Source organism: Plecotus auritus, assembly GCF_963455305.1.
Source record: "Plecotus auritus genome assembly, chromosome: 3".
Lineage (NCBI taxonomy): Eukaryota > Metazoa > Chordata > Mammalia > Chiroptera > Vespertilionidae > Plecotus > Plecotus auritus.
In genome coordinates this window covers 26,123,688-26,142,990 of record NC_137772.1, presented here as the reverse complement: position 1 = coordinate 26,142,990, position 19,303 = coordinate 26,123,688, and the positions used below count along the sequence as shown (strand labels likewise).

Genomic DNA, 19,303 nt, shown 5'->3' with positions numbered 1-19,303 from the left:
AATCATACCCTGCCACCACTCCAACCCAACCTGCCAAAATTTCCTGAAACCATAAAATTAGATCACTGATTCAGGCTAGCAGTTTAAAGTGTAAAGCCTCATTCACAAGTGAGGAATTACCACCTTCCTCCTTCCCCTTGGACTCTGTGTCTCAGAGGAGGCATGCACATTATGAACACACAAATGAAAGCTCAGAAAAGTCACTCTTTTGGGGTCCTGTGGCACATCCAGGCAGAGACAAACTGATCACCAAAAGGCAAGCACCAGACTCTGTCCCTTCCTCATCCCACGGCCTCAGCTCCAGAGAGGTACTTCCCATAGCAGGATATAAGGAGTGTCCTGTCTCAAATCTTCACAGAGATGGGAATGCTCAGAAGGCCAAGATAATAGAAACCTAAGGACCCAAATACTGGGGCCCATGCCGCCAGGCACCGCTCAGCACAAGGCCAAGGGGAGCTCAGACCAAGTTCTGGTCCAATTTGTTACCCGGATGCAATCTGCCATCCTGGGGCCACAGAGCACTCTGGAGTATGTAATTGCATGGGGTGCTCTGGAGGAGGAGGGCTCACCCCAACCCCTGGGCCCCAGGTGCTCTCTGCCTAAATGCCCTTCCCCTAGGCGCTCAGCCCCAACTGTGCCAACAAAGCCCCTTTGCTGGGGCAGGATCACAGTGGGAAGGCTGGGGGAGGGTTGGCTGACCCGTGGCCTCCATTGAGGCTGTTTGGACACATGTAATTAGCTCTAATTATCCAGGCCTTTCAGTTCACTGACTCCCTGGGCCTGGGAGCTGAGCCTGGGGTGAACGCACCCACAGAGCTGCTGCACCAGCGAATGAGCCCTTTGAGCCCTCTCACCAGGCCGGGAAGCTCTATCCCAGTCCACAGCACCCTGTGTCATGTGTCTGTCTTGCCCTGTGCATCTCTCTCCCTGTTCTTTGCTCTCTGATTCTGTTTACTGATTCCCTATGTCTTGCTGGGCCTTTTGTCTCTGTCCCTCATCGGATCTCTGAGCATGGAGAACACCCCTGCCACCCCCGCAAAGGAACACACCAGCAGAATCTGCCTTTTCAATAAAAAATGACAAGTGGGAAACAGAGTGAATTAAAAAACATTAACTTAAAAACAATCCATTTGTCTGCAAATGGATTCCAATTGGCAGCACTTCATTGGGGGTGGCAGGGGTGGAGCATGTTGGCCACATGTTCTGGAGTCTGAGACACGAAGTGTAGGGGGCTCAGCACCTTGCTATGGACCCCTCCCACTAGCCACCTGGGATAGCAGGGTCTGGGGAAGAGACTTAGTCTATACTCACCTTCTGGGACCCCCACCTGATTCCATAAACCCTTTCCCCTATTCTGGCATCTGCTGGTCCCTCTTACTCCCCCAGTACCTCCAAACCTTCCTATGCTGATCCCAGCTCTCCTTCTGCACCAGCCCTCCCTCTCCCCCCCACACACAGATTTCACCCTCTCCCTCCTCCACCCCCCAGTCTTCTACCCCATACTTCTTCCTGCCCTGCCCTGCCCACCTCCATTCTGCCCTCCTGCCCCACACCACCCAGCAGCCCTGTTTCCAGGATAAATGGTTAGAACAAATACTTCCTTGGCCAGAAGAGACTCTCCAGGGAGCTGCATGCAGAAAGGCTCTCCCAGTCCTGTACCTGTAACTGCTCTGTCCCGCTAGATGCCAATCAGAAATTGTGTCTCTGGACACAGAGGGTAGCAGAAATGAAGCCCCTCATCAGGAGGAATCTCTACCACCACCCCCCACCCCGCAAAAAAAAAAGTTCACCCTGTTACCTCCCTTATCACTTTCAGCAACCCTCCTTTGCAACTTTCCCTGGAAGTGGAAGGATTTATATATATATACCTATATATATAAAAGAGTAATATGCAAATCAATGAAACAGCAGAACAATCAGAATGACTGCTCTACCAGTCGCTATGAGGTGCACTGACCACCTCTCGGGCCCTCCCCCTGGCCAGCAGGCTCTGATCCCTTGATGGCAAACAGGGAACCGGGGATGGGTGGCAGCAACTGCCGGCAGCCAAGGAAGATGGCCCTGATCACAGGCCAGACCTAGGGGCCATACCCGCTCACAAATTTCATGTGCTGGGCATCTAGTTTAATATATAAAATGATTAATAATTTTCACAAAGGATCACAATACACGAGAGTGAGGTAAAGACACCTTAAATTTCCAACCTCTCTAAAATCAATTGAATAATTCAGGATAACAAACGAAAATAGCTTAAAACTTTAATTAAATACCTTCAGAATGATTCCAGGATTTGGCACACACAATAGCCTCCTTTTTCCCAATAAATAAGAAATATCAGAAAGAGACAATTAGAATATGAGAGATTTAAGAACTTATGGGGATTTTGAAATAAAATGAAGGCCATTGATGCATAAGGAGAATCCAACCACATCCAATGCAATAGCATAGGAGAGAACCTAGCTGATCATCCTCACAGTGCTCTAGAGGAGCTATAACCTCAGAGTCATATGGAAAAACAGGGAGAGAGCTGAAAGGGCGGGGTTGGGAAGAGTGGCTAAAATGTGCCATTATTAATGGAAGTCTGTCCACAAAACCACAAAACTAGTTAGCTCTCAATCCTCACTACACACCTATTCCACTCAATGACACGATGCAGTCAACACAATACTTTTTATCCACAGGGACAAAATTTAGAAGGGTATATTTTTTCTTTTTTTAAATACATTTTATTGATTTTTTACAGAGAGGAAGGGAGAGGGATAGAGAGTTAGAAACATCAATGAGAGAGAAACATCGATCAGCTGCCTCCTGCACACCCCCCTACTGGGGATGTGCCCACAACCAAGGTACATGCCCTTGACCGGAATCGAACCTGGGACCCTTAAGTCCGCAGGCCAACACTCTATCCACTGAGCCAAACTGGTTAGGGAGGGTATATTTTTTTTCTAAAGCAACTGAATTAATGGTGACTACAGAATTCAGGCTTCTCAAGTGATCTGCCATAGAATAGGCATTATCCAATTAAACTATTGTAAGTTTCATGGCCTAAAAGCCAGCTTTCAAAATGAAGACTGTCATGAGACAAACCTAGTCACACAGACAAAGCTGCCAATTAGTTTTCTTTAATACAAAACAGTGTGGGAGTAAAAACTCATAGCAGCTTAAAGCTCCTGCTGAACAAAGCAGGTAAAGTCAAAGTATTCCTTCCTTCCTTCCTTCCTTCCTTCCTTCCTTCCTTTCCTTCCTTCCTTCCTTCCTTCCTTCCTCCTCCCTTCCTCCCTCCCTCCCTATCCTCCCTCCATCCCTCCCTTTCTTTCCCTTCCTTTCCTTTTTCTTTTCTCTCTTCTTTTCTTCTTTTCCTTCCATGGGGATATTGCCCAGTTGGGCATGGGCTAATGATCAGACTTTCCCAGGTAGAGAACCACTGCTAGAGAAATGAGGACTCTGTAAAGCCTTATACTGCTGTTGGGACAAACCAGAGGACTTTCAAATGCATGATTCAATTCCCACAGAACATTAGCTGAATTCCATTATTATGTAACACTAGAGGCCCGTTGCACGATATTTGTGCAAGAATAGGCCCCTGGCTTCACTCCCAGCCACCTGGGAGCCGGCAAGTCCCCGCTCCCCAGCCGCCCGGGATCCAGCAAGTCCCCGCTCCCCGGGCACCTGGGAGCCGGCACATCCCCGCTCCCGCTGGGAGCTGGCAAGTCCCCACTCCCGGGCCGCCCAGAGCCAGCAAGTCCTCGCTTCTGTCTGGAGTACCACTCCAGTAGCTCCCTCCACTGGTCCCCTCCCCCTCATAGCAGGCTTCACACTGCTCTGCGTGTGCATATGCAAATTAACCTCCATCTTTGTTGGGTTAATTTGCATACCCACTCTGATTGGCTGTGGGTGTAACGGAGTGATGGTTAATTTGCATGTTTCTCTTATTAGATAAGACTAGACACCAAGTACATGAAATTCGTGTACTTGGGGAAGGGGGTCCCTCAGCCCAGCCTCCACCTTCTCCCAGTCTGGGAACCCTCAGGGGGTGTCCAACTGATGCAGAGGCAGGAGAGGCTCTCACTATCACTGCTGCACTAGCCAGCTGTAAGCCGGCTTCTGGCTAAGCGGTGCTCCCCCTGTGGGAGTGTATTGACCACCCAGGGTCAGCTTCTGCATTGAGCGTCTGCCCCCTGGTGGTTAGTGTGCATCACAGTGACCAGTCATTCCACTGTTCGGTCGATTTGTATATTATCCTTTTATTATATAGGTTGGTAGAACACTACTTAATGGCAATTTTCAATAGCATTTGTATGTCTAGTTCCCATATTGTTTTATTCCATTATTGTAACCATTTTTCCTGTACATAAGATATAATTTCACTCTCACTACTTTTAAGATCCTCTTTTTTTTGTCTTTTACTTTCCAAATTATTTTATGCAGTACCCTACCATGGATTTCACTGGATTGATCCTTTATAATGCTCTAACAGCTTATTTCATCTGTGGGTTTATGCCTTTCGCCAAATTTGTAAATGTTTCAGGCCTTATTTCCTCAAATACTTTTCCAACCTTAAATTCTTTCTCCTACATTTTAGGATGCCAATGTCTTGGGTATTATATATTTTCTTAAAACTCCTCATGTCCTTGATGCTCTATTCACTTTTTCATCCCATTTTCATTCTGTTGTTCAATTTGGGTATTTTTTAGGGTTCTATCTTTAGCTTCACTGATTTTTTTCTGTTGTCCCCACTATTCTGCTCCTGAGACCATTATTGAGTTTATATTTACAGGGTGGGGCACAAGTATGTTTACAGTTGTGAGGACAGGAAACACAAAGTTCACTTTTGTGTTATTATTTATTAACTAGAGGCCCAGTGCACATATTCGTGCACCAGTGGGGTCCCCTGGCCTAGATGGGATAAAAACCGACTCTCCAACATCCCCTGATGGGTCCCCGATTAGGAGAGGTTGCAGGCCAGTCCAAGGGACACCACCGGTGCACGATGGGAGGCCAGGAAAGGACGCGGGAGGTTTGCCAGCCGAGAAAGGACCACAGGAGGATTCCAGGGCATATACAGCCTGTCTCACTCAGTCCTGATCAGCTGGACCCCAGCAGCAAGTCACATACCAGTCAGAGCACCTTCCCCCTGGTGGTCAGGGCACATCATAGCAACTGGTCAACCAGTCGACTGTCTGCTCCCTGGTGGTCAGTGCACATCACAGCGAGCGGTTGAGTGGCCTTAGCATATCATTAGCATATTACGCTTTGATTGGTTGAATGGCTGATGGGACAACCAGACACTTAGCATATTAGGCTTTTATTATATAGTATTATTGTATTATTTTCCATACAAACATCTGTAAACTTATTTTTGCCCCACTCTACATTGATAGTTGTGTTTCAATTCTAAAGTTTCTAAAGTTTCTAAGTGATTCTTCTTTATATCTTCTTATCTCCTTGCTGGAACTTTCTATCATTTCATTAGTTTCCAGCAAATTTGCAAGTGCTCATTGAAACATGTTAATGATGGCCACTTTAGATTCTTTGAAGGGGATTTCTAACATCAATGTTAACTTAATGTTAGTTAATTTTTTTTGATGTTATACTAGTATGATGGGTACGTGCACACGCACATGTGTGCATGTGTGTGTACCATTTTATTGCTTTTTTTCTAGTTAAAGAATGATTAAATTAGTTAGAATATATACTCTGACTTATTTATAGTAAACATTTTTTCACTTTGTTTTAAATGACCTTTGAAGGGAAAACATATTACTTTATAATGTTGTGACAAAAAGGGAGCCACATACTAAATTTGACAAGCTCAGGGAAGGCATACATGGTCAGTCTTATAAACTCAGAGACATAAAGTCACCACATCAGATGGTCTGAAACTTAAAATTTCTAACTAAAAGGGAATCTTGGTGTGCATTCATGTCCTAGGCTAGTATCTTCCTTACCAAAGGTCAGTCTTTATCTTAACTGAGCCTGTAGATTGTCCTTTCGCATCTAAAATAACATACCTTTGGAATGTCAGAGTAATCTTTTCCAGACCCCTCACGGCACAACTACTGCAAGAGCTAGAGACCAGAGAACAACTCACTGCTGTCTTGTTCCTGCATACCATCTCCATGTGCTCTAAATGTTCATTATCAACCCTCCTGTACCCACAAGGGTAAAGGAAGTGAGTGTCTATTTGTATTACTTTTGATCAAATCTCAGAGATTTCCCAGCTTTGCTTTCTCCAGTCTACCAATGAATTTCAGGTAGCCACCCCTAAGGTCTCTCCTTTGATTCTGATGCACAAATCAGCAATAAAACTGCTATTCCCCAGAGTGTTTTCTCCATCCTTTTAGGTTTTGCTTCCCAGCAATTGTTGTCAGTTTGGCTCAAGGAAACTCTTACAAGATTTTTTTCTTACACTAGACATTATTTTGTGGACAATGTAGTCAGAACCAATATGTTCCTTTGTGAATATTATTTTCATGTAAAAATGTCTTCTGTCATTCTAAAATGTTTACTGATTGCCTTTTTCTTATTTTTCATTTCTTAAAATGCTGTTTCTCAATAGAAATCATTTTAATTAAAATATAAGATAATGCCCTAGCGGGTTTTGCTCAGTGGATAGAGCTTTGGCCCTACAATTGAAGCATCCTGAGTTCAGGAGTATTTACCTTGGTTGCAGGCTCAACCCCTGGCCCTGGTCTGGGAAGTGTGGAGGCAATCAATGGATATGTCTCTCTCACCTCCATGTTTCTCTCTGTGTGTCTCTCCCCCTGCTTCCACTGGAAAAATATCTTGAGGCGAGGAGTAACAAAAAACAATGTAAGATAATTATGCATTTTTTTCAACTAGTTTTAGTAGTAATAGTTTAAAAATCACTTGTCTATAAGGTTTCTTAAAATTTTTTAAGAAAAATTAAGTAAAGCTTAGATTCTGTTTTATTACTGTGTCTTATGGAAGGGCCACATTTTTAACAAATACATTATGCTTTGGAGAAAGAAATAAGCTAATAAGCAAATAAATGTTTTACTTTGGTTATAACCATATTCATTCTCATCATTACTGCAAGTCTAAATATTTATTTGTTGTTATTATTGCTATTCTTAGTACTCTGATTGCTCCATTCTACCTTTTTAGCACATTATTTGATTCATTTTGCCCTTTGTTTACATAAACTATTACAGACCAAATTCTACCTCATGTGTAAGAAACCCATTTTAAATATCTATAGGAAAGTTCATAATAAAAAATGATAGAAAAGTAAGTGTTCCATTGAACAACAGAAATTATGATCTTTGAATCTTAAGACACAGGAACTAGTTTGTAAAATTTTAAATAAAAAATCTTAATCTCTCTCTCTTTCTGTCATACACACACACATGGACATTCACACACACACACACCATATATAAGATCAAGTAAAATTTGTATTTACCTTATTATCATCACATATAGTGCCATCAGTTACATAGGTATTATCTGGACTTGTGATTTTTGAGTCTTTTCTTGTAGCTGCTGACATACATATTTGGCCGCCAAGGTAAGTATATTGAACATCAAAATTTCTTGTTTCCGTTATACGTGTATGTGACCAGTCGCAAACTATCTTTCCACACAGGGTATTTCTGGCAATATAAAGCAAAGAAAATTCCCCATATGTCACTTTGGGACACAATTTATTAGATAAATAACGATTTAAAATACGAGAATAATTCAAAATGTTACTCAGATCATAACACCAAAGCTATTCAGAGCATACACCATATTATTAGGTGCAACATATAAATTCATCCATATGTACTAAATTCATCTCTCACTTGAATTAAGTGACTCATTGCAGAAAACACATACACAGATACACATACATGCATTTGGAAAATGGATAATTTTTAAAATACACACTGAAAACTACATCGCGTTGAATGACAGTTTCCAAAGTCATCTCCCAGGAAATTCACTTCTTCTGCACATAGATACGTTCCACCTCTAGCAACTGAAAATAAAAAGTTCCAATTACACATCTTACAAAAATTAAAACTAAAGTGTGGTACATTAATACAGAGACATCTAGAGAGCAGCAAAATCCAATCAATGCACAAGTATTTGATGTCTCCTACTGGCTCTTCCAGAATGAGAAACACTCCCGAAAACTACCCAGTGGAGAAGAGAAAATGTGTCATCATCTTGCAGAAATGACTGAAAAGTCACTCCTTTACTTTCTGATATACAATTCTAATAATCTACTCCCTGTACCAACCATATGAAATTTGCCTAATGTCCTCTTCTCTGTCATATTTACTGAGCTCATTTTGCTCTTGACATAATTCAAAGGTATTTGGATTTGCAATTTTATTTTCAAATTTGGATTTAAATAAACAATATATTTTTGTGGCTTTTATGGTGAGTTGCTGACTTTAGAAAAACACAGTTCCAAAATGAACCCCTGAAAAACACACACAGCTATTACATTTTCCAAATAACTCCACACACTGTCTAGTTGGATCTCGACATATCCCCTTATAGCAAAAGGCGGTTTTATTGTTACATGGTTCTAAATCAATAGATTTCATGTCTGGCACACAATACTCGGATGTTCCAGTGCAATATTCTGTAAAATCACATGGATCAGTGCTTTTCCGACATATATGTCCTCTTGGGAGTAACTGTGAGGGAAAAAAAATGGGGGGGGGGAGGGGTAATACATTTTATTCAAATGACTTGAAGTACTTCCCACATGGCAATGAATCAAGTCTTACCACACTACTCCAAGCAAGGTATTATTATCTGCTATTATAATTTACATAAACTGTCATTATAGTTAAGAATCATGAGAGGTTAAATGAAATATCAAAGATCACATACTACTCAGTACTGGAGCGGGAGCGGTATAACTCAGATTCCTGACTGATGCTATTGACATTAAGCACCGCCACTGTGTTTATTATCCACTGAGCAGGACACCCTACTTTTGAAATAATTTATTCTATGCTAACCTATTATGAAGTTTAATTGAACATGAACATAATGGAATCAGATCATGTTCTCACACCCAACACCAAATTCAGAAGCAACTATGTATGTGCTGTTCTGAAAGAAGCAGAAATGTTAAACATGTAAGTCAGCGTCTTTTTTTTTTTTCCATCTGAAAATGATTCATTGACTTTAAAGTAGTGTTGAGCTCTCCATTGTTCCTAGTAACTTCAAATGAGAGAACAATGGTAAATTAGAGGAGGCTGTTACCAAAGCAGAGGTTCTAGGACAGCCGTGGGCAAACTACGGCCCGCGGGCCGGATCCGGCCCATTCGGCTGTTCTGTCCGGCCCTCGGAGCCGAAAGAGCGGAGGGTTCTCTTGCTCTCCCCTCCGCTCCTTCACCAGCAGCAGTGTTAACATGGCAACGTCGGGAAACACGGCCGCAGCTCCTTCTTCTGAGTGGGCGGATTTATATCTGCCCATTCAGTAGAAGAAACAACCTCTCAATCTTCCAGAGGCTCCTTGTAATGCCCACGGACGCGTCTCCCGACATCACCCTGGGAATGCATAGACACGTTATCGTGGTGATGTAGGGAGACACGCCCCTGGAGAGCACAGTATCAGAGCCTTTCTGAGGTAAGATAAAGAGCTCCACTCAAACACAATTTTTTCCTGTTCCCACATTCTGTACATCACAATGACTTGTTAATAAAACAACAAAGACTTTCAGCTTTTAGGGCTTGTATCCACTGCAGTTTTTTTTCCCACTGCGGATGCGCGCAGCAGGGAAAAAGACACACAGAGGACATGTCACACTAGCCATGCTGCGGCTGCATTTTTCTGCTTATACGGATGTGGTATCAGTAATGCTACTGTGGCCACTAACCGCATGTGTTAGCGGCAAAACAAATGCATTTTGTGCTGCGTTTGCTTCTCCCCCTTGCGCCTGTAAAAATGCATGCTACAGGGCATTTGTGTTAACATGCACCACTGCACATTAGCATCAATGCAAACATGATGGAAACCTGTGTACCCTGCATTAACCCTAGCTGTGCTGCATTGCAGTACTGCACCACACTGCAACGGCAGCATGGCTAGTGTGAACGAACCCTAATTCAGTGGGTTGAACAAAAAGATTGTATAGAAATGTGATGAACTAAAGATTTTATTACAAAATCGCTTAATTTCAGGGTTTCAGAAGTAATTGGACAAATGAAAAACTGAAAATCAAATGTTCATATCTAATACTTGGATGAAACCCTTTCCTGGTAATGACAGCCTGAAGTCTTGTACTTATGGACATCACCAGATGCTGGGTTTTCTCCTTTGTAATGCTCTGCCAGGCTGTCACAGTAGGGGTATATATATAAATATCCTGCCATTTCCAGCTTTTAATAAGAAAAACTGTTGCAATGGGCATTTAAAAGTGGCACTTGGTTGTTTTTATAGAGTCCAGTGGATGCAATCTGACATTGATAATAGGCTCTTTCACACTATGTGCACTGCGGCTGTTTTTTGCCAGTAACGGAAGTGCTAGTGGTAACTACTGGTTACCCATGTTTTGCACTGCCCTAGCACCTCCCATACAAGTGTCTGGAAGACACAGCAATGTGCAACTATGTGTGTTACCATAAACAAAGGGCCTGTGTGAAAGATACACAGGTTTCCTATGGAGGAAAGGGGTTGTTCTCTATGGTCAAGGTGTGCCTCTGTCCCATGTCTGAACTTTTTCAGATGATTTTGTTATATATATATATATTTTTTTAGAAGACCAAAAATGTTATAGTAGAGCAAATTTAATCACTTGTTTTTATGCTTTACTGTCTTATTTTAGTAAAGAATTTAATAAGAGAACAGTACTGTTGGTTTTAGCCCAATGTTAAACATGAGTGGACCAAAGAAAAGGAAAGTGGACAGTGAATGCTGAGTGTTTAAGAGGGAGTGGACAACAAAATATTTTTTCACCGAAGTCCGATCAATGCCCGTATGTCTGATATGCCAGGAAACACTTGCAGTCTTCAAAGAGTACAATCTCAGCTGTCACTTTGCCACAAAGCATGGCAACTATGCTAGCAAGCAGTCACCTTAAGAACGGGAGGCTACTGCACAGAGGTTGATGGCTAAATTACAGGCTCAGCAAAATGTCTTTCACAGACAAACTGCAATTCAAGAGACAACTACCAAAGCAAGTTTTATGCTATCATTCAAATTAGCAAAAGCTAGCAAACCTCTCTCTGAAGGCGAGTTTTTAAAAGAATGTATGATAGAGACAGCAGGTCTCTTGTGTCCAGAGAGCAAAGGCAAGTTTAAAAAACTCAGCTTATCGCGCAGGACAGTGACTCATCGAGTGGAACTGATTGATGAAGACTTGGCCAGCAAGTTAAATAGTAAGGCAGAGTTCTTTAAGTTTTATTCACTAGCATTGGATGAAAGTAATGATGTAAAGGACACTGCTCAGCTCTTAATTTTTATCTGAGGGATTAGTGACAATTTTGAAATTACTGAGGAGTTTTTAGCCATGGAGACACTGAAAGGAAAAACACTGGGAGAGGGCTTGTATGACCGGGTGTCTACTGTCATCGAGAAAATGAAGCTACCATGGAGTAAACTTGCTAATGTCACGACAGATGGATCTCCAAATTTAACTGGAAAAAATGTTGGACTGCTAAAAAGAATTCAGGATAAAGTGAAAGAGGAGAACCTTAACCAAGATGTTATTTTTCTTCACTGTATTATTCACCAGGAATCATTGTGCAAGTCTATATTACAACTTAATCATGTTGTTAATCCAGTCGTAAAGCTTATTAATTTCATTCGAGCAAAGGGACTTCAGCACCGTCAGTTTATTAAGTTTCTGGAGGAAACTGATGCGGATCACCACGACTTACTTTACCACTCTCGTGTCCGCTGGTTGAGTTTGGGCAAAGTTTTTCAACTAGTGTGGGAGCTCAAAGAAGAGATTGGTGCATTTTTTTTAAATTAAAGGGGAAGTCTGATGAATTTACTGAGCTGAGTGACAAGAATTGGCTGTGTGACTTTGCATTTGCTGTAGATATATTTTCACATTTGAATGAGCTAAATGTGAAGCTACAGGGAAAAGATCAGTATGTACATGACATGGACACTAATGTGAAAGCCTTTAAATCGAAGCTGATTTTCTTTTCCAGACAAATTTCAGACTAAGTCTTCACTCATTTTGCCACACTAGCCACACAGAAGGAGACCATCCAAAACGTGAAGAAATACAGCAAATCACTGGATGACCCTGCATGCAGAATTCTGTCGTTGGTTTTCTGATGTTGAAAAAATTGACCAGTCACTTTAACTGGTGGCCTATCCTTTGTCACAAAACCCTGAAACAGCACCAGAAGAGGTACAACTGGAACTCATCGATCTTCAGTCTGACTTTGTCCTAAAGGAGAAATTCAGCTCTCTTGAACTAAGAGACTTTTATGCTTCACTTAATGAAGCCACTTTTCCAAACATCCGGAGGATGGCACAGAAGATACTGGTGCTGTTTGGGTCAACCTATGTTTGTGAGCAGACATTTAGCGTCATGAACATCAACAAAGCCCCTCACAGATCCAGCTTAACTGACGAACACCTCAGATCTATCCTGAGAATAGCCACAACAAAACTAACTCCAGACTTTGATGCATTAGCTAAAAAAGGAGACCAACAACACTGTTCCCACTGAAGTTGATGTTTTAAAGACCAAAAACCTTTCAGCCCAGTCTACATTGCCATCTACATCTACGTCCCGGGCATAATTTAGAAGCTGCACTAAAGAAAATGTTTAATTTACTGTTTACACATTTTGTTCTTTTCTATTTGTTTTAGTTTTAAATTATTTTATTATATTTAAGTTTAATTTGAAAGGCTTTTGTACCTTTCCTTTGTTAGGCAATTTTATTTTGCCTTTGCCATCTTCAATATAAGGTATGTTATTGTGCTATTATTCCTCCATTTTTTGAAGTTTCAAATTATAATAATTAGTGTTTACATTCTTCTTGTTAAAATGTTTGAAATGAATAAAACTATTGAAATAATTAAAGAAAAAGACTGTACCCTTTTATGTAATGATGTTTACTTTGAATTTATATTAGTTCACACAAACACTCCATCCATGCTTTTGTTCCGGCCCTCCGGTCCAGTTTAAGAACCCATTGTGGCCCTCGAGTCAAAAAGTTTGCCCACTCCTGTTCTAGGATGAAGTCTTACATAGGTTGTTGCTCAGGTTTCATAATTGAACTTAACTGTTTGAAACAAAGGACACTGTTGATTTCTTTCTTTTTAAATATATATATATATTGAGACAAATATTTTTGTAAAGTATCAACTAAAAATGTAAAAAGTTTAAGTGAGAGCATTGTGTTTATAACTCTGATTTAGATTCTATTACATTTTTAGCTACTTAAATAAAATTATAAATTTACTTAAAAGTTCCAGAAAACTAGATCAGAAAGAACCCAGAAGTCCATCAAATTTCAACTCAATTTTTATAAAGGATCTAGTTAGTGAAAGCATTCATAGTTGTAATGCTGTGGTTATACTAAATACTTCAAGATCAATAGAAAATATCTAATATCAAGGTTTGCATATTTGTTTTTCAACTTTGGGTTCTTGGGGACTAATTAGACTTCTGAAATTCTGTCCTAATCCAGATACTAGTCTTAATCATGTTTCTAAAATATGGCTGAATGGATATCATTTTCATTTCAAGAAATTTTCCTTTCAGAACATACCCCACCTCTACCATGAGGGATTATGAATTTTGAATCTGCTCTGACTAGGGATGATAGTCAAAACACTTCTCCCTAGACACAGGGAATGGAACAGTGGTGGAAATTTAATCTAGAAGGATCAGTCACGGTTCCTTCTATTACCAAGCATAGAGACAGATGTTGGGAAAGAAAGGATCTCTCTAGTCTTCTGAAATATTGTACTGTGGACTAGAAAGCCAGGAAGCACAATGAGCTATCTCTGTTACACATGCAGAAACCTTGTTTGAGAACTGTCAACACAATTGCAAAGATATTCAATAGATGTATAGAATAAGAATTCTATTGTTCCTGTTTGAAATATTCACCTGAGCACTAAGTAAGACTCATCTTTACCTAAGCTTTATAAGTATTTGTTTGTTTTCCTTTGCTTGACCATTATCAAGATACAACCTTTTGTGACACCAAGGTTGGACCTAGGCAGTATTATGCTAATTGAAATAAGCCAGTCAGAGAGAGACAAATACCATATGATTTCACATATTTGCATGTGAAATCTAATGAACAAATTAAAGAAACAAACAAAATAGAAACAGATTCATAAATACAGACTGACAGCCGTCAGAGGGGAGAGGGGCTGGGCACTGGGTAGAAAAGGTGAAGGATTAAACAGTACAAATTGGTAGCTGCAGAATAGCCACAGAGATGCAGTTTGCAGCATGGGGAATACAGTAAAAAATGTGGAGAAAACTGGGTATGGGGGCAGGTGGGCCACAGGGAGTCCACTCTGTGAAGTGCATGGTTGTCTGACCACTTTGCTCTACATCTGAAACTGGTGATGAATGGAATTAAACTCTGGCTGATCTCTATATATAAAACCCTAATGTGCAAATAGACTGAACCGCAGAACAATGAAACAACTGAAGCGGTCACTATGATATGCGCTGACCACTAGGGGTCATGCACGAAACATGGTGGGTGTCGGCCACAGGAGGATTGTGGAGCAGGTGGGCGCGGACACCATACCAGGTGAGGTGCCAGTTGCTGTCATTGAAGAGAGCCTCTGGTGATTACTGAAAATTCTTTACTTCCAGACGCCACAGCCTCACCCAACGCTCACACCTGCTGTCGGCACTGGACCCCCTCACACCCTCTGCCGGTGCAGGAGCCTTCACTCACTCCCACTGCTGGTACCAAGCCTGCTCATACCCGCTGCCAGCGCCATAGCCACCACTTGCACCCAATGCTGGCGCCAGTCCCAATCGTTCCACACCATCAGCGGGAGCGAGCTGGGCCAGAACCATCGGCCCGTGGGAGTGGGGTTGCCAGCAGACAGGGGACTGGGCTGGAGCGCAGAGGATGGGCTGAGACCCGCCCCTGTGCCCACCGCAGCCTTGGGGCCCACAGTTCCTTTCAAGGTGCACATATTCCTGTACTGGGCCCCTAGTAATAAAATAAAATACTAAAGTGCTAAGTGTTTATGGTTTGATTTATTTTCATTATAAAACAAATTCCAAAATATGTTGATAGTTTTCTTTTTTAACCACTATTTAGAAAATAAAAGAACTCTTCAGCTTATTCTTCTAAAAAGTAAAGTCTGCCCTAACCAGTTTGGCTCAGTGGATAGAGTGTCCGCCTGCAGACTGAAAGGTCCCAGGTTCGATTCCAGTCAAGGGCATGTACCTTGGTTGTGGGCACATCCCCAGTGGGGCATGTGCAGGAGGCAGCTGATGGATGTTTCTCTCTCATTGATGTTTCTAGCTCTCTCTCCCTCGCCCTTCCTCTCTGTAAAAAATCAACAAAATATATTAAAAAAATAAAAAGTAAAGTCATGTAATGTCAAGTGATATTTTAGTCCCTTGATATTTAAATAACAAAAGCTGTATATCTAGAAGTTTTCACCTTTGTTGTTCCACTATGACATTAAAATTATACTATATCTAAGGAGTAAAAAAAATAGTATTAGAAGCAAGCTTTATTTCACATTTTTAGTAAGCTTCAATCTAAAATCCATATATAGTTAGAATGCTCATATCTTTTAAAATTTCACAGATAAATAAAGTATATATAAGAAATTCATAATAAACATCATTTTGTGCAAATTTTTTAAAAAGATACAACTGACCACTAATAATGTATATTTAAGAGTGCCAATTAATTTTTTTAATTTCATATAGAAATGTCTGTGTACTGGTTAGAAACAAGTTATTCATTGCTATGTTTCAGTAAAACAGCTGGTTAAGTTATTGTCTTCCATATCTTTGCACTTAGATTTGTTTCTATCTAAATAGAAATGTCATTTATAAAATTGCTAAATTTTGAAAATGCATTGGTGTAAATTAGCCTACTTGAAAGTAGAAGAGAAGAAAATAGGAAGACTTTTACACTTATGGCCAATAAAGAAGGAGAGCAGTCTTAAATGAGAGCAAAAGCAAAGTTCTATTTTTTAACACACATAAAATTAATGTGAACGAACAAAGTACTTTTAGCTCTTGCCCTAAAGCTCTCCCTATCAACTTGTACTGTGAATTTTCACGCAACCAAATGTAGTGATTATCTCCATTTTAAAGAACTTGGGATGTAGGTCAATGGCAATGGACTGTTTAGAAAAGATGTATTGCACTGGTTTGGAGACAAAGGTCAAGATGAGAGCTCTAATAAAGAGAAAAGCAACAAGATTTACTGCTAAGAAGTAGAAGCTCTGCCTCTATACTCATGTGCCTTAAATATAACTGACCATTGGTTCTAATTACTAGCCCATAGTGTGAAAATGAACATATATAGAACAAAGCAGACTAATGTTGTGAGAGATTTCATTGAAACAGAAAATATCTCTCTTTAATCCACTTTTATATTTGTCATAGACTCTTGAAAGGGACACTAAATGAGGTGCTATAATGATGCAAACCACTGAAGACAAATCCTAACCAATCCCCTCTCACATGTGGCTACAGAGAAAAACGTGAATGGAAAACTTCCCAAGGGAAGTCAATTCAATCCTCCACTTCTAGACTAGGAGTTCTTGACCAAGGCAGACTTCACTATTTTATATGCTACATATTCTACATGGATTCCTTTTTCTAGTATTTTCAAAATCAGATTTTTAAAAGTACTGTCTTTTATTGGAGCATTGCATGTCAACTGTGTGTTAGCTGCTCATTTATAATTTCATCGTAAGTTGTTTCATGATGAAGAGCTTCACTCAGGTAGCACCACGAAGAATTCATCCCACCCAAACAATCTGGAATTGGTATTTAGTGCAGTAGATAGATGGATCTTGAGTAGAAATTGAAACAATACAGTGAGTAGTGGAGCTAAATAGTATGAAGAAAAGACCTAAAGACATCATCTAAATTCTAAAACCAACAGTGTGTGAATAGGGTACAAAAAGTAGCATATGTGAAAGACGTGTACAAACAAGTTTTTTTAAAACTAAAGTAGAAAGAATGCACAAGAACACAACAATTTCATGAGGTAAAACAGTTATATTTAGAACGCTTACCAGACAAGTTTTTTTGTCACAGCATGGTCCATTGCCACATTCTGCAAATTGAATGAGTGTACAATTTTCAGTATAACAACATTTTTCAAAATCACATTCCTGAAAGCAAATACAATCAAATTAAATAATTAGAATTTGCCATCAAATAGATAATTTTATTTGTCAAAATAAATTGTTTGTTTCTAAGTTAAATACAATTACAGTATAATTTTTACTTCTGTATTTATTTATAGTACTGCTTCATTTGAAATTATGATATTTTCAGTATAGAGGACAATGGTAATAAATTATGCATAATTCCATGCTCAAGAAATTGAACTGTTAATTATTCTTTGCAATTAATTTTCAATCCCCTTTGGTTTTGTAAACATATACATACACAATGAATTTCTACATTTATTTTTTTTATTGAATACATTAGAAGTACATTTCCATATCGAGTCTTCTCAGGAAACAATTTTTCAAATGTATAACAAGTTATGATTTTGACAAAATAGAAGTTTCTAAATTATAATATTTTGGTATTATAAGAAATGTTTCAGAGAAAATTGTTGTCATCATTTGCTTAGCTCCAAATGGAAGAAAATTTTACCTAATATAAGACAGTGAGTGAAAGATAAATCCTATATAATAAAGATGTAATATGCAAATTGACCGTCACTCCAACACACAAGATGGCCACCCCCATGTGATCAAAGATGACCACCCCCATGAGGACAAAAGATGGCCGCCACAAGATGGCCAGCAGGAGAGGACAGTTATGGGTGATCAGGCCAGCAGGGGAGGGCAGTTGGGAGGGACCAGGCCTGCAGGGGAGGGCAGTTGGGGGGAACCAGGCCTTCAGAGGAGGGCAGTTGGGGGCGATCAGGCCTACAGAGGAGGGTAGTTAGTGGTGACCGGGCCAGCAGAGGAGGGCAGTTGGGGGTGATCAGGCCTGTAGGAGAGAGCAGTTGGTGGGGACCAAGCCTGAAGGGGAGGACAGTTGGGGGCAATCAGGCCTGCAGGGGAGGGCAGTTGGCGGGGACCAGGCCTGCAGGGGAGGACAGTTGGGGGCGACCAGGCCAGCAGGGGAGGACAGTTGCGGGGAGGGACCCAAACCTGCAGGGGATGACAGTTAGGGGCAACCAGGCCTGCAGGTGAGGGCAGTTAGGGGCAACCAGGCTGGCAAGGGAGGACAGTTAGGGGTGACCAGGCCATCAGGGGAGGGCAGTTGGGGGCAACCAGGCCTTCAGGAGAGGACAGTTAGGAACAACCAGACCAGCAGGGGAGGGCAGTTAGGGTAATCGGGCCGGCAGGGGAGCAGTTAGGCATCGGTTAGGCTGGCAGGCATAAGCAGTTAGGGGCAATCAGGCAGGCAGGCAGGCAAGCGGCTGGAGCCAGCAGTCCTGGATTGTGAAAGGGATGTCAGACTGCTTTTTTAGACCCAATCCCACCGTGGACATCCCTCAAGGTGTCCCAGATTGGAGAGGGTGCAGGCTGGGCTGAGGGACACATACCTCCATGCACAAATTTTGTGCAACAGGCCTCTAGTACCATATAATTTCACTCATATGTGAAAGTAAATGAACAAACCGAGCTACCAAGCAAAATAGAAACACATTCATCAATAGAGAGCAGGCATTCACCTCTGGTGTGATGGGGTGGTTGCTGGGGGTGACCAGGCCTGCAAGGGGAGGGCAGTTGGGGGGGACCAGGGCAGCAGGGGAAGGCAGTTAAGGGTGGTCAGGATGGTTGGTTGGGAGTTGAGGGATTGAGAAAAAAAAGAAAAAAAAATAGAGAAAGAGAGAGAAGGCAGTAATAAGAGGGAATTTATGTCAGTAAAGGCCTATCTCAAGAAACAAGTGAAATCTCAAATAAACAACTTAGCATTACATATTAAAAAACTAGGAAAAGGGCCCTGTCTGGGTTACTCAGATGGTTCCAGTGTTTTCCAGATACAATAAGTTTGCTGGTTTGATCCCTATTGGTGGCACATACAAGAATCAAACTATAAATGCATACATAAGTGGAACAACAAATCAGTGTTGTTCTATTTACAGTCCTCTTTACAAAACAATGCAAATCAATTGGGTAAGAAAACCCCCCAAAACTTCCATATAAACCAAAGGGCCTCTTACA

The 19,303-nt window shown here is 41.0% G+C and overlaps 1 protein-coding gene across 1 annotated transcript in view; it reads right to left on the bottom strand.

The window, feature by feature from the left end:
• The window catches only part of LOC308243474 (A disintegrin and metallopeptidase domain 3-like), a gene marked incomplete at both ends in the record, with an annotated part of 133,817 nt that overhangs the window by 9,484 nt on the left and 105,030 nt on the right, over window positions 1-19,303 (bottom strand). The window contains 3 exons of the mRNA XM_080659019.1: window positions 7,890-7,984; window positions 8,459-8,654; window positions 17,186-17,284. Of these exons, the coding sequence (XP_080515145.1) occupies window positions 7,890-7,984; window positions 8,459-8,654; window positions 17,186-17,284 (390 nt within the window). The remainder of the gene's footprint in view (window positions 1-7,889; window positions 7,985-8,458; window positions 8,655-17,185; window positions 17,285-19,303) is intronic.